This window comes from Oncorhynchus gorbuscha, linkage group LG05 (genome assembly GCF_021184085.1).
Source record: "Oncorhynchus gorbuscha isolate QuinsamMale2020 ecotype Even-year linkage group LG05, OgorEven_v1.0, whole genome shotgun sequence".
Classification (NCBI taxonomy): domain Eukaryota; kingdom Metazoa; phylum Chordata; class Actinopteri; order Salmoniformes; family Salmonidae; genus Oncorhynchus; species Oncorhynchus gorbuscha.
The window spans coordinates 52903364-52926784 of record NC_060177.1 but is presented as its reverse complement, the minus strand read 5'-3'; the positions used below and the strand labels follow the sequence as shown (position 1 = coordinate 52926784).

Here is a 23421-nt window from a genome sequence, read left to right as displayed (position 1 = left end):
GGCTTGGTTTTTGCTCTGAAATGCACTCAACTGTGGGACCTTATATTGACAGGTGTTTGCCTTTCCAAAACATTTACCACAGGTGGACTCCAATCAAGTTGTAGAAACATCTCAAGGATGATCAATGGAAACAGGGTGCACATGAGCTCAATTTTGAGTCTCATAGCGAAGGGTCTGAATACTTATGTAAATAAGGTATATATATCCAAATATGTTGTTGTTTTTTAGGTGCAAAAATGTCTTAACTGGTTTTTGCTTTGTCATTATAGGGTATTGTGTGGAGAAAGTTGAGTTAACATCGCTATAGCGATGTTTTCATTTAATCCATTTTAGAATAAGGCTGTAACATAACAAAATGTGGAAAAAGTCAAGGGGGTCTGAATACTTTCCGAAGGCACTGCACCACGACTAAGGGCTGTTCCTTGTACGACACAACGCGGAGTACCTGGACACAGCCCTTAGTCGTGGTATGTTGGCCATATATCACGAACCCCTGAGGTGCATTATTGCTATTATAAACTGGTTAGCAACGTAATTAGAGCAGTTAAACTAAAAGTTTTGTCATACCTGTGGTATACGATCTGATATACCACGGCTGTCAGCCAATCAGCATTCAGGCCTCGAACCCCCCCAGTTGACAATGATAAGCATAGCGCATAAGGGAAGCACCAAAACACTTCTATATAGGGGAGGCGTATGCAAGCAGATGAGGAATTTGGCTAGATTGGAAGAAATGGTATAGTAAAAACTGCAAAAGAGTGAATGTAAACCAGGAAAAAAACACACTACCCTCCCCCTGTTCCCAATAAGGTTGAACTGCTCCAGGAATTTGTCACAATCATGTGGTGGCTTTGATAAATTTGTGCTGCAACAGAGAGGAAGAGAGAGGCTGTCTCCCTCTAGCATGTGGCGTTTTTTCCGCGTTTCGCCCACCGAAGCATTCGTTTTTATTTTTTTATTTTATTGAATATCCAAAACATACAATATACTTGCAGTGAAGCCGCTCAACAACTACACCACACCAGTCATCCAACAGACTCCCATTCAGAACGACACATAGAAACATTTCCGGTCAATGTCTTGCTCAAGGGCACGTCGACAGATCTCCCACAAGGCAGAACACTCCCAAGATTCTTGTATGGAGGCCAACGAGAGTCGAATTGGTCAACAAAGTAATGAATGGCTTATTTGCTACATGAGGTTTACTTGCAGTAATAGAAGTTTCATAATGCTTACGTTATGAGTTTACTGACATAAGTAGGACACGTGATATCCCGGCAACTTTGAGGAAAAAAACATTTATATTCGAGTTGTCTATGTGTATTCATGGATTGAGGCTAGTAGCATACTAGCATCTCTCCCATTGAATTACATGCGTCAACAACCGTTATCGAATAATCAAGAAGTGATTACAATAATGAGATGTGTTCACCAATCAAAATCAAGGATAGGCGGGAGCTCTGTGCCTCTGTGGACAACGACTCCCATTGTTAGAGCGAAGAGACATGTGATCTTGTCAGTATATCGATAATCTTTGTCTTCAACAACGGAGCGACTCTGTACAAGGCTGTGACGTTTACTGTGATATCCGCGTTGCATTGTGGGTATTTGAATATTGCAACGTACCATTTGATTATTTTAATCAAGTAATAGTATTTGAGTAGGAATATTCGGTGAATATGTGTCTACATTGTTTATGCATGATAAACAATAATATAATTTTTAAAACAACATAAACGTTGATTCTTTCACAGTTGCATTCTGGGAAATATGTTAATATTCCAGCAGTGTCGTTTGTAGCACGTAGAGATCTTAAGTGAAACAGGATGTCAGACAATTTCATTGGGACTTAGCAAGTTAAATATATTTGTTTCTACATAATATTTTATGTATAACATAAGAAGACACATCTGTTAACTTGGATGACAGTCTTGGTAAGAAGCGTTTAGCAAGCTTTCAGATGCTCCTCATGGTCAAGACTGCATGGCTAGCTAGCTAGCTACATTAGAACACTTTTGACTGCTGAAGTTGAGGGACGTTGCTTTTTTGGCACGTTGGGTTTAGTTCAGGTGTTGTTTGCTAGTTACTAAGTTACGTTAGCTACCTGCAAATGTTGTGTTGCTGCTCGCGCATGGGTTTGGATTCCAGCACGCTCCCCCTGCTTGCTTTCAATGTTGTCAGCTAGCTACTGTAACGTCCTGTATTTTCAATGCATATTGTCCTATAATAAATTGATCCCTGGTTTTATCATTCATTTTACATTGTTTTTTTAAAAAGGTGTCTCATCCATTATGTCCTCGGATGACCTTCTTGCACAGAGGGAGAAAGTCGAACGCCAGATTTTGGTGCTCGAGCGCAGCCTTGGTCCCGAAAGCAACTCCATTGAACTATCTTCAGACAGTTGTTCATCTGGTGGGTATCTGAAGTATATTAAAGCAGTAAGTTAGGGGTGCTTGTGTAAAATCATTAAGGAAGCCATATTACAGCCCATGTGTTGTGATAACTGCATTGTTTGCTCTATAACCCAGTTAATTCATATGCCTTGCGACCATGATATATATAGCTATACACACACACACACACCAATGTAATGAAACAGGCAGGGAGCAGGTCTCGAACCCTCGACCTTCTAGCCCGAAGTCCAGTGCGGATATCAACTCTGCCGCTCGAGCATGCTTTTGTGGCACAGTTGATAGCTCACTGGGCTAGAAGGTTGAGTGAGGGTTGGAGTTCTGCCCCCTGCCTGTTTCATTATATTGGTGTCAGAAGTGATCGGACCTTGCATCCACGACAGTGGGTGTGCTTGGCCGGTGAGCGCGTTCCTGTAAGACTTAGTCGCAAGCTAAGTTAATATTCCAGCAGTGTCGTTTGTAGCACGTAGAGATCTTAAGTGAAATAGAATGTCCTTTGAAAGGAGGGAGTAGTGTAAGGACCCTGGGTTTATAAGTGCTGGACTTCGGGCTATAGCTTGCTGGACTTCGGGCTAGAAGGTTGAGGGTTAGAGACCTGCTTCCTGCTGTTTCATTACAATATCTAGTAATGAAACAGGTAGGGAGCAGGTCTCGTTCCCTCAACCTTCTATCCCGAAGTCCAGCAAGCTATCGACTGTGCCCCAAAATAATGCTCAAGCGGCGGAGTCGATATCCAAGCTTATAAACCCAGGGTCGTTACAATATATATAGGGCCCGGCGAGACTATATGTAGACAGTTGCAGAATAAATTCAACCACACCTTGATTTATTACAAAACCGGTAGCCACCTCTGTCCTGTGAAGTCCACACAGCATATTGACAGTTACATGACCTAGCAAGTTAATGTTAACAAAATCTTCAGACCACTAAATAACTATTGATTTACAACCACCGAGGTACCGCAAGTCGCAAATTTCAACATCATAAAATCTCCTCTGCTTAGTCTAATACAGTGACTATTTAGTCCAATTAATGTCAGCTAAATATGATGTGTACTTGTGGAGAAAGGCCAATTACCTTTTTTTCATGTTGACAAAAAGTTCTATCACTGTCATACAGTACATGCTTATGTTATTTTGTTGTCCTAGGCTACCTGGCTAAAATGCTTGCTCACTAGCCTAACTTCTATTGATGGGCAACGTTAGCTAGTTAACATTAGCCTTCTACAGATTGAACTTACATCCTCTAAGGCCAGGGCAACAACAATGTATGAATTAATGGTTGGATCCGAATCGCCATTATAATCATTGACCAGTACGAATAATTAAGTAAAACCACAAGTCCAAATCCCTATCCGCATGGCTAATTTAGGAAAGGGTCAATTCTAGCCAGCTAGCCACCGGTGCACAACAACACAATGATGCAACTATTCATGGTTTTCTGTCAATGAGTTATGCTCTCAATGGGATTTGATAGGAGTGATGCCAAATCCAAGCGGGCTTCCCTTGACACTTTTTTGGTGTGCCAGGACCATTCACTGTTGAGCTCGCTCAGATTAGCTCAACACTGATTGGCACATTTTGTAATACATTTTTGGTCAAGGGAGGCCAGATGCTCGCTGGCTTCCCATGCCTTCAATGTTAAGGGCGACAGCAATGTCATACTCGTTTGGACCAGACCGTATCAGATAGATGACTTCCACGTAGAGAGACAGAGGGGCGCTTTTTCACTCGCTTGGATGCTTTTTCTTGTGAAGTACATTCAGCCTCTTGCGAATTGAAGGAAAATGATGGAACACAGAACTATTATGTTTATTCATTATTTTTTGGGGAGGGGGGTTGTTTCTGCGTTGTTGTTGCAGTGAGTTTGTAGCGAGAGACCCTGACCCCCAGTTTTTCAGAAGTTATCAATCTAGGTTTCGTCTATGGGTAGTATTAAATGTATAGCAATTACAAATCATTGACATGAATGGGAACTTCCATTCTATGAATTCTATTTCTGTGCTTTTAATCCTATCGATAACCTGAAAAACTGGACCTTAGTCTAATCATAGAATGCAATTTAGTCTCCACAACTCCTTGGCTGTGTTTGCTTGGCTAAGGGCTTCCTAAATGTACTTTAACATTTTTATTTTTTACTGTTGTCAGATGATGGATCAGACGATAATGCATCTCAACCAGAAGATTTGGTAAGACTCATTGACATCACCAATAGTACCTCGTGATTTATCTCAGATGAATTGAGAAATAATGTTAAACTGCTCTTCTAGGGTCCTCCAGGGGACCTGGAGGCAGAGCGGGAGCAAATACAGAGAGAGATTGAAGAGTTGGAGTGCACTCTTGGCCCAAATGCATCTAATGCTGAGATTCTGTCAGGTAGCCATTGCACTTGCCTTGTGTTTTTTAAACAGGTTATGCATTGTTTCATGAATAGGTTTTCCTGCTAATATGCATTTCTACCACATGTGACTTATTTTATAATGTGTTGAAACAGATGAGGATGTCCAAGGAAGTGAAACAGAATCGGTTCGTATTGATTACCATTTTCACTATTCTATGACTCCAGTTTTCAGTTTATCACATGATGTAAATAATACAGTATGTAAAGTAAGGTGTCTGTAAAATGCCTGCCCTCCCACATCTGGTAGAGCAAAGAGGACAGTGCTGAGGAGCTGGATCTACCCCAGAACACAGATACATGTCTGCAAATGAACCTTGTTTACCAGGAAGTGTTGAAAGAGAAATTAGAGGAGCTGGAGCGACTGTTATCAGACAATCAACACCAACAAGTAAGAGGCCAACAACTAAAAGCATACAGCTATTCTTAAAGGTGCCGTATGGAATCTGTTAAATGAAGTTGTGCGATGTAATAATGTCTGTCTTTCCCTACAGAAAGAGATTATGACTCAGCTGTCTGCCACAGGTACTCCCCAGGCTACCACATCTGGACAACCCACACTGAAGCTTTTCTTGGGGAGCTTTCTGAAGCCCTATTTCAGAGATAAAGTCACATGTCTGGTAGGTATCAGACTGCAGATTCAATACAATATGAGCAGGGTCAGGCGGATATAGCCTTGGTCAAAGATACAGTACCAGTCAAAGGTTTGGACACCTATTCATTGAAGGGTATTTCTTTTCTTTTTGACTATTTTCTATATTGTATTATAATAGTGAAGACATAAAAACTATGAAATAACACATGGAATCATGTAGTAACCAAAAAAGTGTTAAAGAAATCAAAATATATATTTATATTTCAGATTCTTCAAAGTAGCCACCCTTTGCCTTGATGACAGCTTTGCACACTATTGGCATTCTCTCAACCAGCTTCATGAGGTAGTCACCTGGAATGCATTTTATTTAACAGGTGTGCCTTGTTAAAAGTTAATTTGTCAAATTTCTTTCCTTAATGTGTTTGAGCCAATCAGTTGTGACAAGATAGTCCTAATTTGTAAAAGACCACATCCATATTATGGCAAGCACAGCTCAAATAAGCAAAGACAAAAGTCCACCATTATTTAAAGACATGAAGGTCAGTCAATCTGGAACAATTCAGGAACTTTGAAAGTTTCTTTAAGTGCAGTCGCAAAAACCATCAAGCGCTATGAAGAAACTGGCTCTCATGACGACCGCCACAGGAAAAGAAGAACCAGAGTTACGTCTGCTGCAGAGGATAAGTTCATTGGCGTTACCAGCCTCAGAAATTCCAGCCCAAATAAATGCTTTTCAGTGTTCAAGTAACAGACACATCTTCACATCAACTGTTCAGAGGAGACTGTGACTTAAGCATTCATGATCGAATTGCTACAAAGAAACCACTACTAAACGACACCAATAAGAAGAAGAGACTTGCTTGGGCCAAAAAACACGAGCAATGGACATTAAACCGGTGGAAATCTATCCTTTGGTCTGATGAGTCCAAATCAGAGATTTTTGGCTCCAACAGTCGTGTGTTTGTGAGATGCAGAGTAGGTGAACGGATGTTCGCCGCATGTGTGATTCCCACCATGGAAGTGTGGGGTGCTTTGCTGGTGACCCTGTCAGTGATTTATTTAGAATTCAAGGCACACCTAACCAGCATGGCTACCACATCATTGTGCAGTGTTACACCATCCCATCTGGTTTGCGCTGAGTCCCACTATCATTTGTTTTTCAACAGGACAATTACCAAACACACCTCCAGGCTGTGTAATGGCCATTTGACCAAGAAGGAGAGTGATGAGTGCTATATCAGATGACCTGGCCTTCACAATCACCGGACTGCAACCCAATTGAGATGGTTTGGGATGAGTTGGTCTGCAGAATGAAGGAAAAGCAGCCAGCAAGTGCTCAGCATATGTGGGAACTCCTTCAACTGTTGGAAAAGCATTCCAGGTGAAGCTGGTTGAGAGAATGCCAAATGTGCAAAGCTGTCATCAAGGCAAAGGGTGGCTACTTTGAAGAATCTCAAATATAAACTGTGTTTTGATTTGTTTAACACAATTTTTTTGTTTACAACAATGATTCCATATGTGTTATTTCATAGTTGTGATGTATTCACTATTATTCTACAGTGTAGAAAATAGTAAAAATATAGAAAATCCAGGAATGAGTAGGTGTGTCAACTTTTGACTGGTACTGTATATCTCCATGTTTTTACATTGCCTCTCCGATTCCCACAGGGCCCACCTGCTAATCCAGAAGCCAGAGAGAAGATGAGTAAAAGGATCGGACCTACTGACGACGTCAAGATGAAAAGATGTGAGTACAAAAATAATAATTGTTCGACCTTCGTGCTTCTTGCACCCTTGTTATGTGACATCACCACTATCAGAATGTGACGTGGCGTCTTGATTACTTTTTAAATTGCTGGTTTTGTGTTTTCAGGGGAAGGCTGGCAGAAGACTCTGCTGATAAATGCTGTCATGAAAGACAGCACGAAACGCATGATACAGCCCAAGCTGTCCAAGTAAGTAAAGAGTAAAGGGTTGTTTTCCCCTGTAGAAAGTCTACACCCACTTGAGCCTATGGAAGCAGAGTCGATAACACAAATTTCAACTGCAACATTTGAACATTTTTCACATTTTGTTGCTTTTTAAAGTCGGATTGAAATAGATGTGATTTTCTTTTTTTGGGGCATTGATCTATATAAAACACACCATAGTGTCAAAGCCAAAAGAAAATGCATTTTCTTTTTAAACATGAATAACTCCAACCACAATAACTCCAACTAACCAACTAATATCAAGGCGGTGGCCCGTTCCTGTAGGTTCATGCTCTACAACATCCGCAGAGTACGACCCTGCCCTGCGCAGGTCCTAATCCAGGCACTTGTCATCTCCCGTCTGGATTACTGCAACTCGCTGTTGGCTGGGCTCCCTGCCTGTGCCATTAAACCCCTACAACTCATCCAGAACGCCGCAGCCCGTCTAGTGTTCAACCTTCCCAAGTTCTCTCACGTCACCCCGCTCCTCCGCTCTCTCCACTGGCTTCCAGTTGAAGCTCACATCCGCTACAAGACCATGGTGCTTGCCTACGGAGCTGTGAGGGGAACGGCACCTCAGTACCTCCAGGCTCTGATCAGGCCCTACACCCAAATAAGGGCACTGCGTTCATCCACCTCTGGCCTGCTCGCCTCCCTACCACTGAGGAAGTACAGTTCCCGCTCAGCTCAGTCAAAACTGTTCGCTGCTCTGGCTCCCCAATGGTGGAACAAACTCCCTCACGACGCCAGGACAGCGGAGTCAATCACCACCTTCCGGAGACACCTGAAACCCCACCTCTTTAAGGAATACCTAGGATAGGATAAAGTAATCCTTCTCACCCCCCCCTTAAAATATTTAGATGCACTATTGTAAAGTGGTTGTTCCACTGGATGTCATAAGGTGAATGCACCAATTTGTAAGTCGCTCTGGATAAGAGCGTCTGCTAAATGACTTAAATGTAATGTAAATGTAACTCAAGTATAGTTGTTGTTTAAGTATCACCCATCTTGTTTAGGCAAGACTAAATTAGTTCAGAAGTCAAATTTGGCTTAAATCACAAAAGTTATATGGATTCTGTGTGAAATAATAGGGATTAACATGATTTTTGAATGACTACCTCTGTCCTCCATAAATCCAACATCTGTAAGGTCCCTCAGTCAAGTATTGAGTTTCAAGCACAGATTCAACTACAAAGACCAGGGAGATTTGCGAAAGCCTCATAAAGAACGGCAGTGATTGGTAGATGGGTAACAATAACAAATCAGACATTTGAATATATCTTTAAGCATGGTCAAGTTAATAATAATGATGTTGTGGATGATATATTAAACCACCCAGACACATACAGTTCTTCTGAACTGAGCTTCAGGACAGGAAGGACATTTCTTAGGGATGTCACCCATGAGGCAATTAGGTGATTTTAAAAAGGCTACAGATTGTGGCTGTGATGGGAGAATTGAGGATGGATCAACAACATTGTAGTGACTCAAAAATAATGACCTAAAATACAAAAAGAAAAATATGCAGAATTAAAAAAATATTCCAAAACACGAATGTGTATTTAACGAGGCACAAAATAACGCTTTGCCTAAATGCAAAGCGTTATATGTTTAGGGAATGGTGGTGGCTGCATCATGGTATGGGTATGCTTGACCTCAACAAAGACAGGCAAAAATCCTAAAGGAAAACCTGCTTCAGTCTGCTTTACCCCAGACACTGGGAGAGGAATTCACCTTTCAGCAGGACGATAAACTACAACACAAAGCCAAACCTACACTGGACTTGCTTACCAAGAAGACAGTGAATGTTCCTGAGTGGCTAAGTTACAGTTTTGACTTAAATCTTGAAAATCTATAGCAAGACTGGAAAATGTACATCAAGTCATGATCCCCAACATCTTGACAGAGCTTGAAGAATTTAGAAAATAATAATCGGCAAATATTGCACAATACAGGTGTGCACGAGCTTTGCACACTTGCTAAAGGTTTTTCTAACATGTATTGACTCTGGGTGAATACTTATCTATTACATTTACATTTTAGTCATTTAGCAGACGCTCTTATCCAGAGCGACTTCACGCTATATTAGTGTTTAAGTTTACATTCATCTTTAAAATTCATTTTTTTTTTCTTCTACTGAGTATTTTATGTAGGTCATTGACAAAAGATTACAATTAAATCGATTTCAATCTTCCTTTGTAAAAGCAACAAAATGCATTTTGAAATGGTCATGTGTTATTCGCTCCTGTGCTTTTCAAAATGTAGCAAAACTTCTGATTTTTACACAGGGTGTATGAAATGTAGCTTTGCATTTATTGAGGATTGGTGTCGGCCCATCTGGAGGCTTTAACAACTGAAAACGTTCTACTCTGGTGGAAAATAGTAGTGTAGACCTACTATGATAGCTGTTGTATTTTTATTTCTCTTTGTTTTGTGTTTTCAAGCACTTTGAGATTATTTCTGTAAAGAAAAGCACTGTAGAAGTTGAATAGATTAGGATTATTAACCAAATGGCCTTCATGAATGACATGAAGTTTCTTTTGTCTCATAGGGTGGAATACCTTACACAGAAAATGGTCAGCTCTGAAAATGTGGAAAAGCAAATCCTGCGGAAACAAATCACTGAAATTGAAAAGGACATTGAGGCCATCAGGTGATTACCGTCATAACTCTGTAATGGGAAATAAGGACCTAGCCTATTAAATCAAATAAGCGTCAGGTTATCTTGTCAGACAGGTCTGTTTTGTTCTCACTTAACGCGAAGCGGTTAAATGGATTTGAACTGTTTAATCAATATGTATTGTCACGTTCATTCCTGAGTCAAACCATTGCTGTATGACTGTTTCCGGATCTGCTTTACCTTGCAGTGCACTGAAGGAGGATGAGCTGATGGGTGGCCGCTATGATGACCATGATTGGCAAAAGATTTCCAATATTGATGTGGGTTGAGTGACTTCGGTCATCCCCCCCCCGTTTGTGTTCCTATTGTTAAAAAGGCTTAAGTGTTGACTCTGAAATCGTATTCCTATCCAGTTTGAAGGCATCCGTGAAGCTGAACACATAAAAAGCTTTTGGCAGAACTACCTGCATCCCTCCATTAACAAAGCCAGTTGGAAGGAAAACGAAATTGAGATGCTGAAGAAAGTCGCTCTAAAACATGGGCACCACAACTGGGATCTGATTGCTGATAAACTTGGGGTAAGAGCAGACGTATAGTATTGGCCAATCATGACTCATGGTCATTACCCCTTCCTATCAGTGGGATCCAGAGGCGTGATTTCCAGTCCTGATTTGCACAGTTTGATTGGGCTTTGCTTAGAGATAAGTGCCTGACTGAACGGTTAAAGTTTCTCGGTAGTAGGTAGATCAAGTGTAATTCCCCGAACGTCTTAACACAAACCATTTCTTTGAATGTGTAAACGATTCGGCGTTATCCATTCTGAACTCGTGTCCCCCCCCCCGTCTGTCACACACAGACCAACAGGACAGCCTTCATGTGTCTCCAGACGTACCAGCGCTACATCTGTACCGACTTCAGGAGGAGGAGGTGGGGCAGCGTGGAGGACGAGATCCTTCGAGAGCTGGTGGAGAAGATGCGTATCGGGAACTACATCCCGTACACCCAGAGTAAGTTCCCGCCTCCCAGTGTACACCCTGGGGTTTTACGCATGAACATGTTTTTATTGTTTGTACACATCGATGACAGTTGTTGTTATTGATGTCCACTTTACTGTTATGATCCAGTGGGGCGAAAAGCTCTCGGGATACTACTTACTGTCCACTCCTCTAGTCTACTAACTAGTTTCTCTAGACAAAGTGCTTGTTCAAAAAAAGATACTGTAGCTTGTCGTTGTAGTGCGTCGTGTGTTGGGTTCTGGAAATTTCACTTGCTTTTTCTGTTTTACTCCAGTCTCCTATTTCATGGAGGGCCGGGATTCATGCCAGCTGATGTATCGGTGGACTCAGGTTCTGGACCCCACCCTCAAAAAAGGCTATTGGTCTAAAGAAGAAGATGAGGTATGGTCAGGAGGGTTTGTGGATTTTTTTTGTAGGGAAATTGATTTGATTCATCAAATCTGTTACAAGGGCAGTTTGAGATGTGCCGATATGTACACTACCGTTCAAATGTTTTTGGGCCACTTAGAAATGTCCTTGTTTTCCATGAAAACATACATGAAAGGAGTTGCAAAATGAATAGGAAATATAGTCAAGATGTTGACAAGGTTATAAATAATGTGTTTTTTAAATTGAAATAATAATTGTGTCCTTCAAACTTTGCTTTCTTCAAAGAATCCTCCATTAGCAGCAATTACAGCCATGCCAACCTTTTGGAATTCTAGTTGTCTATTTGTTGAGGTATGCTTCCTGAAGCACCTCCCACAAGTTGGATTGGCTTTATGGGCACTTCTTACATACCATATGGTCAAGCTGCTGTCAAGCTCCCACAACAGCTCAATAGGGTTGAGATCCGGTGACTGTGCTGACCACTCCATTATAGACAGAATAACAGCTGACTGCTTCATCCCTAAATAGTTATTGCATAGTTTGGAGCTGTGCTTTGGGTCATTGTCCTGTTGTAGGAGGAAATTGGCTCCAATTTAAGCGCCGTCCACAGGGTATGGCGTTACAAAATGGAGTGATAGCCTTCCTTCTTCAAGATCCTTTTTGCCCTGTACAAATCTCCCACTTTACCACCACCAAAGCACCCCCAGACCATCACATTGCCTGGTTAAATAAAGGTAAAATAAAAAATCATTGCCTCCATGCTTGACAGATGGCGTTAAACACTCCTCCAGCATCTTTTCATTTTTTCTGCATCTCACGAATGTTCTTCTTTGTGATCCGAACACCTCAAACTTAGATTTGTTTGTTCATAACACCTTTTTCCAATCTTCCTGTGTCTGTGTTCTTTTGCCCATCTTAATCTTTTCTTTTTATTGGCCAGTCTGAGATATGGCTTTTTCTTTGCAACTCTGCCTAGAAGGCCAGCATCCCGGAGTCGCCTCTTCACTGTTGACGTTGAGACTGGTGTTTTTTGCGGATACTATTTAATGAAGCTGCCAGTTGAGTACTTGTGAGGCGTCTGTTTCTCAAATTAGACACTAATGTACTTGTCCTCTTGCTCAGTTGTGCACCGGGGCCTCCTCCCGCTCCTCTTTCTATCCTGGTTAGGGCCAGTTTGCGCTGTTCTATGAAGGGAGTAGTACACAGCATTGTATGAGATCTTCAGTTTCTTAGCAATGTTCTTGGCATTTCTCAGAACAAGAATAGACTGACAAGTTTCAGAAGAAAGTTATTTGTTTCTGGCCATTTTGAGTCTGTAATCGAACTCACAAATGCTGATGCTCCAGATACTCAACTAGTCTAAAGAAGGCCAGTTTTATTGCTTCTTTAATCAGGGCAACAGTTTTTAGCTATGCTAACATAATTGCAAAAGGGTTTTCTAATGATCAATTAGCCTTTTAAAATGATAAACTTGGATTAGCTACTAACACAACGTGCCATTAGAACGCAAGTGTGATTGTTGCTGATAATGGACCTCTGTACACCTATGAAGATATTCCATAAAAAATCTGCCGTTTCCTGCAACAATAGTAATTTACAACATTAATGTCTACACTGTATTTCTGATCAATTTGATGTTATTTTAATGGACAATTTGATGTTATTTGAATGTGCTTTTCTTTCAAAAACAAGGACGTTTCTATGTGACGCCTAAACTTTTGAACGGTGGTGTATAGTTATTTGATAATATAAGTTGTGCTCCGATTTTTGGTTGTTGCAGATGCTGCTGAGCGCAGTGGCTAAACACGGGGCGGGGAACTGGTGGAAGATCCGTCAGGACGTGCCTGGCAGAAATGATGGCCAGTGTCGGGACAGGTGAGGACTAATGTGGTCCTTCTGTAGCTCAGTTGGTAGAGCATGGCGCTTGTAACGCCAGGGTAGTGGGTTCGATCCCCGGGACCACCCATACGTAGAATGTATGCACACATGACTGTAAGTCGCTTTGGATAAAAGCGTCTGCTAAATGGCATATATTATTATTATTATAATATGGACTGATCGATAGAGCTAATACATTGACCAAACTCTCACCACATTCCCTGACCATTTCCCTGTTGGCCAACCCATTTTAGTTAACTCAAACTTAAAAAGTGTTAGAACATACTGTCACTGACAAACTCTGTTTTACCCTGTAGGTACGTGGACGTCCTGGTTGGGAATGTGAAGAAGGGGCCCTTTGACGAGATGGAAAAGGCACAGCTCAGACAATTGGTGGAGAAATATGGACGTAGGAACAGTTATAGAAAGCTGACTCGCACAGAAACTATATCAAAATAATCCATCGTCTTGATAATAATCGTCTAACGGTTCATTTTGTCCTTTTTTATAGGTAAATGGTCTAAGATAGCTGCCGAGATTCCCAACAGAATTGACTGCCAGGTCCTTCAACAGTGGAGGAGAATGACCGGGTACAAGGTCAGTGTTGACTATGTAGCGTTCATGTCTCTCTCAACTCAATCTGTGCCACTGGACACAGTTAATTCTTCTCTTGTTTTTGTAAACAGCCCAGAGAGAGGGACAAAAGTAAAAGAGCATTGCAGCGAAGGAGAAAGATCGCGGCTGTGAGGAGCATCAAGAGTAAGCTGATGAGGCGAGACGATGATGAGCACTCAAGCTCCGACGAGGAGGAGAACGTCGAGATTGAGTTTATGGACAGTGACGACGAGAAGCAACAGAAGTTCATTGAACCGCACTGGTCTGATCAGGAAAGTGACATTATCAAAGACTACACCCAACCAGACATGGAGCAATGGATCCCCGTGCTAGAGAAGGAGTTTGAAGGGCTGGGGAAGGTGAGGAGCATGATGGTTGAAAGGCCCAGCAAGAACACAACGCAAGAGCAGGCAACGACGGACAGCCAGGATGCGGCACGCAAGGTCATAGTGGTACGTTCCACTATCCTGGACCGCTTCGGCAAGCCTGCTGCCACTGTCATCGGACAAAACCCCCCAATCCTAGCAAAGAAGGTACCAGCATTTGTTTATTTCTAAACAATCATGTGTTGCACCATTATGTGTTTACCTTAAGCACATTTTCAACACCTGTCCCTATTGTAATTTTGTTCCTAAATAGCACTCATCATAACGCATACTGTGGACCTGCATCGGTAACCATAAATATTTACTTAATCAGTGTATCACAGAACAGGATCATTTAAGATAGGCAGTTAACGTTAATCAGCGGTTTGGAGTTTGGCATCAATTACACCGTGCTCATTTTGAAGTGGGTGTCACTGTTTATGACCTGAAATATGATGATGATTTTAGAATATGTTGGAAAGTTAGCAAGCTAACCCATTGAGCCGGCTTTGTGACATAAAGTAGCATGTGACGTTCTCTGTATGTGTTCCTTCTAAAGGATTACAACAGTGACCTGGCCATGCTGAAGGTGTGCTACGGAGAGGTGAAAAACCTGATCGCTTGGAAGAAAACCAATGCCAGAAAACATGTAAGTCGCCAGGTGACACTCTCCTTGTGTTGAAACAGGCATTTCAATTGCTTTTAAAAAATCCAAAACAAAGTTGTTTCCAGTGGGTACATTTTTATTAATTTGTCTGTATACATTATAATAAAAATATGTATTATTATTATTATTATTATTATTATTATTACAATCCATCAATGCATCTGACCGTTTCATACAAATACGTAGATATAAACTGTTGAATCAAGGTTAGAAGGGAGTGAACAAAATATGTTGTCATAGTTGTGTGCTCAACGCTTTAGTTGCATGGCCCATCCAGCTCAATCTATGACACAGATTGAGCTTTGTTAATACAGAGGTCTTCTCCTTGTGAAGTTTGTGATTACAGGTCTTCTGTTTTCTATCCCATGCATTTGTCTCTGCAGAAAAACAGTGGACCTATCAGCGGTGACCAGGGGACAGCCCACAAGTCCTCAAGACAAAAGGAGTCCTCTGCCAACAGTGAAACCTGCGTCACTCTCAACTATTCCCTTCAGTTGGCAGTCACTCCCTGGGTGGGCAATGTGCTTATGCCCCCACCACCCTCTTCAAACAAGCGCCGTGAAGGTACTTTACATGATGTCAAGGCAATAAGTCACAACTTCTCTCTCACTTGTAGAAAACGACAATTTGCATTTTGGTGGTTTCATAATGGTTCTTTCAGGACTGAACCGATGACTTGATCCTATGATCTCTTGTTGTTTTTTAGCGGACATGGTGCGAGAGAGAGCAGAGAGCATTGGACTCACCAATAGCCCAGTGTTCTTGTTCTTTCTGCAGGTAGGGAATGAACCCACAAATATAACACTTTCTATGAATGGACACAATTATGTCATTTCATATTATGCCAGTCAGGTTTTACTTAAGGATGCAAGCTCCTAGGCCAGCGTTTCCCAAACCAGGGGTCGAGATTGCCTGATTTGAAAATGGATATAAATAAAATAATAAATCAATAAAATTGTGCTTGGTTCATAGAACCGGGGCTATGTCAGTGGTTGTGGTTGTAATAAACGGGGGGGGGGGGTTGTTATGTTTTCTTCCTACAAATGTGGCTCTATCTTTTGAACCGTTTAAGCTACAAAATATTATGACCTCAACATTGAAAGACTTTCAGGAACACATTCACTGAGTGTACAAAACATTAAGGACACCTGCTCTATCCATGATATAGACTGACCATGTGGAAACTGATCCCTTATAGATGTCACTTGTTAAATCCACTTCAATCAGTGTAGATGAAGGAGCGAAGATAGGTTAAAGAAGGATTTTTAATCCTTGAAACAATTGTTGACATGGATTGTGTATGTGCGCCATTCGACACCTTGTAGAGTCCATGCCCCGACAAATTGAGGCTGTTCTGAGGGCAAAAAAAGAAGGGGGGTGGGGTGCAATTCAAATATTAGGAAGGTGTCCTTAGTGTTTTTTTGTACACAGTGTATATTTACCCACAAGCCAAGCAGGACTCATTAGGACAGAGTGAACAGACCAGGCACTAACTCGGACTGGGGGGAAAAATAACATCAATGATGTTCTTTTCTACACAAAAGATCATTATAAATTCTTGCCTGATGATCGTCTGTAATTCCCAATACCTTTCTGATGCATTTCAGTCATTTAAACCATACTACCTTCGTATTGAAATACTGTACTGTCAAAAGTAGTGTCAGACTGATTTGTAATAGACTGAATAGAATTCAAAAGTAAACTTTGGCTGTTGATTACATTCACTTTTTTATATTCAAATGGTGTCGTGGGCCAAAAAGGTTTGCGATCCCCTGATGTAGGCCTATGCAGATATTCTGGCCAGTATAGTAACATACACTACCGTTCAACAGTTTGGGGTCGCTTAGAAATGTCCTTGTTTTTGAGAAAGACGCCTCACAAGTCTTCAACTGGCAGCTTCATTAAATAGTACCCGCAAAACACCAGTCTCAATGTCAACAGTGAAGAGGCTACTCCGGGATGCCAGCCTTCTCCCAACCATCCAGGAACAGTTTGGTGACGAACAATTCCTTTTCCAGCATGATGGAGCACCTTGCCATAAGGCAAAAGTGATAACCAAGTGTTTCTCGGCGAACTAAACATCTATTTTGGGTCCATGGCCAGGACACTCCCCAGACCTTAATCCCATTAAGAATTTGTGGTCAATCCTCAAGAGGCGGGTGGACAAACAGAAACCCACAAATTCTGACAAACTCCAAGCATTGATTATGCAAGAATGGGCTGCCATCAGTCATAATGTGGCCCAGAAGTTAATTGACAGCATGCCAGGGTGGATTGCAGATGTCTTGAAAAAGAGGGGTCAACACTGCAAATATTGACTCTTTGCATCAACTTAAAAACATTTGACACTTTGAAATGCTTGTAATTATACTCCAGTATTCCATAGTAACATCTGACAAAAATATCTAAAGACACTGAAGCAGCAAACTTTGGAAATTCATATTTGTGTCATTCTCAAAACTTTTGGCCATGAGTGTACACTGTATTTCTAATCAATTTGATGTTATTTTAATGGACAAAAAATGTGCTTTTCTCTCAAAAACGAGGATATTTCTTCGTGACCCCAAACTTTTGAAAGGTAGTGTACAGGAAAGATTTTCTTTTTTTCTTTATTGGCATATCAAGAGCACATGACTAGTTATTATGGTACACAATTAATGCGTCATAACATCAGCCCAGAATATCTGAAAAAGGTTAACTGATTATAATACCATATTTTGACGCCGTTGTCAGCGATCCTGATAGTATGACCAATATATAATGCATTGCTCATTTTCTAATGTTTTGATCTGAAACAGGTCCTCCGTTTAGATGCAGAAGGCTGTAAGCAGATCATTAAAATGCGTAACAACCAAGTGAGTATAATTTAATATAAACAAAAAGTTCTCCTACTTTACAACCTTCATACGGTTTTAAATTTTTGCATCTAAAGTCATTTCTACTTATAATCAATTTGAACAGGGCTTATTGTAACAATTGTGACATCAATTTATCTGTTTCAGGCTGTACACCTGGAAAACAAATCTTGGGAAGCGAAACAGGGTAACATTATATTTGTATATGGCCTTGAATATGTCATACCCTGTGAAAGTGACGGTCACTTCCGCTGTACTTCCGTATCGTTTACCATGCTGTTTTGAATTGGCTTCGTGATTGTGTAATGAAATACATGTTAACGCTGTCAGTTATAAAATAGTGTGTGTTTGTAGAGGAACTTACTTCTACAAGATGCCTTTTATGAAGTTATGTGCTTGAAGACCAGTGCGCTACGTCTTTGGGCATTGAAGACCATTAAAACAGTATTTTTTTTTAACTACAGTGCTGAGGGGCAGTCACTTCCTGGTTACTTTCAGTGTATTTATACCACCCAAAATAACTTATACATTAGCTAAGAGACTCAGTACTCAGATCAGTGATGGTCAACTGCACAGTATTTTTAAATTTGTTTTAAATACATCTATTCATCGATATTACATTTGATGTGAGTTTAATGTAAATACCTGTTTTATTTACTTTTTCTAGCTTCATTGAAAACCCAAACGCAACGCCATGGTCCCAGAACAGTGGCCAGTATGCTAAACCAGAAGGGAAACGAGCAGCAGAAGAGGAAGCAGAACAGTCAACTTGTGATGATGATCCCTCAGACCTTTGTCATTGCACCGCCTGTAGTACAGTCCATCCCACATCCTGCGGTCCCCTCCACTCCAACTTCCAGACAACAACTCATGCCTTCCGCACTTACCCAACTCAGACCCTCTACCCCCAGCCGACCTATACTCTCCACACATGGTCAACCTGTACTCTCTACCCCCAGCCTACCCATACCCTCCACACCTGGTCAACTTATACCCTCGACCCCCAACCGACCTATACTCCCTGCTCCCCTTTCCATCCAATCCTCAACTACAATAGACCGGGTGAATGAGGAGGCTAATAAGAATCATTCAGGGAAAAAACGCAATCGTAAACCTACTGAGAAAGCACAGGCCCTCAAGGATGCTGCGATTGCTAAAAAGTCAGTGGAAGAGTCACCCAAACGCAAGAAAGCCCGTACCAAAGAGAGTCTAGTTGTCCAGCCTTCTAACGTGGTTATGTCCCCTCCACAAACTGCTTGGGTCCTGACACCCATTGGACTTGTGCCAATTAGGGGCATTGGCATCCAGATGACACCTCAGAATCTACCACGAAATGCTCTTGCACCTGCTTGTCCATCTCCTATTATTATCAACCAGCAAGTCCCTCTAACACTAAATGCTGCTGCAACACAAGCCTCTCCCAATATGACCTGTGTCTTCCCATCTCCCTCTACCCCTAAAGACCCATCTGCCCTCATGCTATCTCCTGCCTCATCTGTAGCACAGGGAACTGCCTCCCCATCTGTAAACTCTCTCTCCACCTCCATTACCATCACAAGCAACACTGCTCTAAGAATGACCAACCCAGTAAAACGCATGAGAATAACTAACCCAGTCATGCAGGCTGTGGCAACCACTTGTCCTCAGCTCAATGCCGTTTCACCTGTTCCCATGAACACGGTCATCTCGGCTCCCATCAGACCGCAGACTGGCCCTCCACAGGCTTTAGTCCTCAACGTCCCTCCAGGCTCCCTTCCAGCCTCATTCCCACAGGGAGCCCTCCGAATCGTGCAGCTTAACCACCCTAAAAGTGTCCCTCCACCCCGCAATCCGGAGCTAATGCAGTTTGATCCCAACCTGATGTTCATGGAGGACCCGGCACAAGTGAGAGAGTGGTTGAGCGGCAAGCGAGGCGTTGCGCTTCCGGATTTGGGCGTCACTCTGCCCTACTTACCCCCTTTTGTCAGCAGTCTTAATACCCTATCAGGTCTCCTGAAATGTAAAAAGACATTGGCAGTTCGTGCAATGCAGCTCCTACCCCCAGAGGAGAAAGAGAACCAGGAAGAACAGCAACAGGTAGCTGCAGTGCGGAGCTTTGTGGCAGAGCGCTTCAGCCATAACCCAGGCTACCTGCTCCTGAAGGCTCGCTTCTTGTCCTGTTTCACCATGCCTGCTCTTTTGGCTACTATCAATCCGGTGAAACTCTCCAAGTCCCCCACCCCGGACCACGGTGATGTGGAGGAGGAACCTTTCAGGAACCGTCCAGTGGAACAGACGGATACCGGGTATGAACAGCCAACAACACTCCAGGTGAGTTCAGTCTCAAACCATGTGTTCGTAAACACTGCCATGCCGTCCTCCTCTCACTGAACCGCTGCGCTTGTGTTATGCTCTTTTCTCAGGCCCCTCTGCTAAGCACAGACGGAAAAGGACCTCCTGCCACCTCCTTCTCTGGAATCACCACAAGAAATAAAAGTCGCTACCTCAACACGGCCACAGAGTAAATGGAGTCGTTTTGGAGTGACGTGTGGTCTTACGGGTTAACCAGGTTTTGTGTTTGAAAGTTCTTGCCAATTTTGTGATGTTACTGGAATTGATAGAAGATGGCAGTGGATAGCTGTATTCTATGTCACTCAGTACAGAATAGTTCAGACTAATTTTAAGCTGTCGAATTTGCACTAAACCAGTGGTCACCAACCTGTTCTGAGTCAAGGTCACTGAGTCCAAATGCAAGCCCATCTACCGCTCATATTTTAAATAAACGTGACTTAAGAAATGTAAGCCTACGCAACATTAGCCAGTTAAAAACAGATCTGTAGCCATGAAGTTAGTGCAGTAGGCTATACGCCCAAATACATTATCACTGCATATTTGTTCTGCTTGAATTTCCCTGGCAATGTTCTTCTCAGACCATTTTGAAAATAAATAAATATATATAAAACACACATTTGCTATATAATCACACTGGTAATAGATCATTTGTTTGTGAGGCACAGCTGAGTGAGCAAAATTTGCAGTTATTTTTTTACTGGACTGATGGCCTGCATCCGATGGTCAATCTGAGGAGAAGGAGCAGCTCTTGAGGCTTCCTCTCACCCGACTCGCCATCCCTCCGCTCACCTGCCCTCTGCTGAGAAAAGGGACACAGTCTTCCAGCTGATGGCAAAAGTCAAGTTGCACTGCATTATTTCTGCCTCGTGCACAAATTAATGTTACTCATATGACCAGAGAAAGTGAAATATTCCTCAATATTAAAGACAAGCAGCTAATAATAACACAAGCTTATCGGAATGCTTTTCTATACTCGTTCATTGCAGCTGCAGTGCTGATTGTGGGGAGATTGGAAGTAGGGGGAATGTGCATTCTATGATGGCTTATAAAAGTGTTGACAGGGCTGAATAACTTGAACATGAACTTATAAAAACGGCAGCTCTTTGCTGTACTCGTTGAGTCTCTAGTCATGGTTTTTAAATCTGACCGTACCGTACTTTGCTGTGAGTTCAAGGCTTCTTTACAGTCTAAGGCACAAGGACACTGCAGACATGGTCAGAGCTATGATTGGTCAGTGGCAGGCCTATCGGTCCACTTGATTTGCTCTACCTTCAGACACATGAAATTGTTAAAAATGGGAACACAGTCTTCCCTGTGCTAGGGCTGCTGAATCAAGTGCACCTACTGTCAACAGTGGGGGGAAAAAACAAATAACATGGCTTAGTTAACAATCGACCTGTTGGTGACCACTGCACTAAACTAATGGTTCATATTTGTACTTGTTTTTGATCATAATTGCATTTTTTTCTTATATTGTGAAAAGAGAAAGTTATGTTGACCTGTACATATTTTGTAATAAATCATTCTGCTTGTTTAAAAATAAATGTCTGGATGGATCTTCAGAGCACTTGGCTCAGGTTGACCGTCAATGTATTTGCAGATCACAGTCCATTTACCCATTTTGGTCCATAATATACTGAACAAAAATAAACGCAACATGCAAAAAGGTCAAAGTTCATATAAGGAAATGGTGTAAATTTACATTTATTAGGCTCTAATCTATGTATTTCACATAACTTTCAAAGAAAGTAGGGGCGTGGATCAGAAAACCAGTCAGTATCTGGTGTGACCACCATTTGCCTCATGCAGCGTGACACATCTCCTTCGCATAGAGTTGATTGTGGAATGTCCCACTCCTCTACAATTGCTATGCCAAATTGCTGGATATTGGCGGGAACTGAAACACGCGGTCGTACACGTCGATCTAGAGCATCTCAAACATGCTGAGTTTGTCTGAGTATGGAGGCCATGGAAAAACTAGGACATTTTCAGCTTCCCGGAATTGTGTATAGATCCTTACGACATGGGGCCGTGCATTGTCGTGAAACACGAGGTGATGGCGGCGGATGGATGTGCCCATACTATAACCCCACCGCCACCATGGGGCAACCTGTTGAAAACGTTATCAGCAAACCACTAGCCCACGCGGCGCAATACACATGGTCTGCGGTTGTGAGGCCTGTTGGACTTAATGGCAAATTCTCTAAAATGACGTTGGAGGCGGATTGTTGTTGAGAAATTAACATTCGATTCTCTGGCAACAGCTCTGGTGGACATTCCTGCAGTCAGCATGCCAATTGCACACACCTTCAAAACTTGAAACATCTATGGCATTGTGTGACAAAACTGCACATTTTAGTGTGGCCTTTTATTGTCCCCAGCACAAGGTGCACTTGTGTAATGATCATGCGATTTAATCAGCTTCTTGATATGCCACACCTGTCAGGTGGATGGATTATCTTGGCAAAGCAGATATGCACGCTAACAGGGATTTAAACACAATATTTGGCAGAAATAAGCTTTTTGAATGTATGGAACATATCTGGGATCTTTTATTTCAGCTCATGAAACATGGGCCAACACTTTACATGTTGCATTCATATTTTTGTTCAGTGTTGTACAAGTCTGCAAAAAAGACTTTCATTAAGCAATAAGGCCCGAACAGGTGTGGTGTGTATATATATGACCAATATACCACGGATAAGTCCTGTTCCTGGGCACAATGCAACCCAAAGTACCTGGATTCAGCCCTTATCCATGGTACTGTAGACAGGTGTGCACCTTTACAAATCATGTCCAATCAATTGAATTTACCACAGGTGGACTCCAATCAAGTTGTAGAAACATCTCAAAGATGATCAATGAAAATAGGATGCACCAAAGATACATTTCCAGTTTCATAGCAAAGGGTCTGAACACTCAGACTGGAAATGTGTCTCCGGTGCATCCTGTTTCCATTGATCAAACAGGTTGTTAGACATTTTTTTCAACAAAAATACCTTATTTACAATGGAAATGTATCTCAGGTGCATCCTATTTCCATTGATCATCTCTGAGATGTTTCTACAACTTGATTGGAGTCCACTTGTGGTAAATTCAATTGATTGGGCAGGTACTTTGCGTTGCTGAGGATTTTTCAAATGTAAAACATTTTAGAATAAGGCTGTAACGTAACAAAATTTGGAAAAGTTAAGGGGTCTGAACACTTTCTGAATGCACTGAACATTGGCCATGTACCACAATCCCCCCCCCCCCAAGGTGCCTTATTGCTATTATAAACTGGTTACCATTGTAATTAGACCAGTAAATAGTAATTGTTTGCCACACCCATT

General features: G+C 41.9%; 1 protein-coding gene across 2 annotated transcripts; it reads left to right on the top strand.

The window, feature by feature from the left end:
- Positions 1 to 1772: 1772 nt before the first annotated feature.
- snapc4 (small nuclear RNA activating complex, polypeptide 4) lies at positions 1773 to 21653 on the top strand. Of its 2 annotated transcripts, none has more exons than XM_046350094.1 (25): positions 1773 to 1934; positions 2278 to 2412; positions 4559 to 4599; positions 4681 to 4786; positions 4905 to 4936; positions 5059 to 5199; positions 5303 to 5428; positions 7072 to 7150; positions 7277 to 7358; positions 9925 to 10026; positions 10241 to 10313; positions 10407 to 10571; positions 10850 to 11000; positions 11284 to 11390; positions 13159 to 13253; positions 13574 to 13665; positions 13768 to 13853; positions 13943 to 14404; positions 14796 to 14885; positions 15287 to 15467; positions 15610 to 15680; positions 17702 to 17758; positions 17906 to 17945; positions 18426 to 20068; positions 20161 to 21653. In XM_046350094.1, exons 2-25 carry the CDS (start codon positions 2292 to 2294, stop codon positions 20260 to 20262), a joined length of 4245 nt encoding a protein of 1414 aa, XP_046206050.1. In that variant the 5' UTR covers positions 1773 to 1934; positions 2278 to 2291; the 3' UTR covers positions 20263 to 21653. The 2 variants fall into 2 exon arrangements, with proteins under 2 accessions (XP_046206050.1, XP_046206049.1); XM_046350093.1 differs by having other exon boundaries at positions 14796 to 14897.
- The last annotated feature ends 1768 nt before the right edge of the window (positions 21654 to 23421 follow it).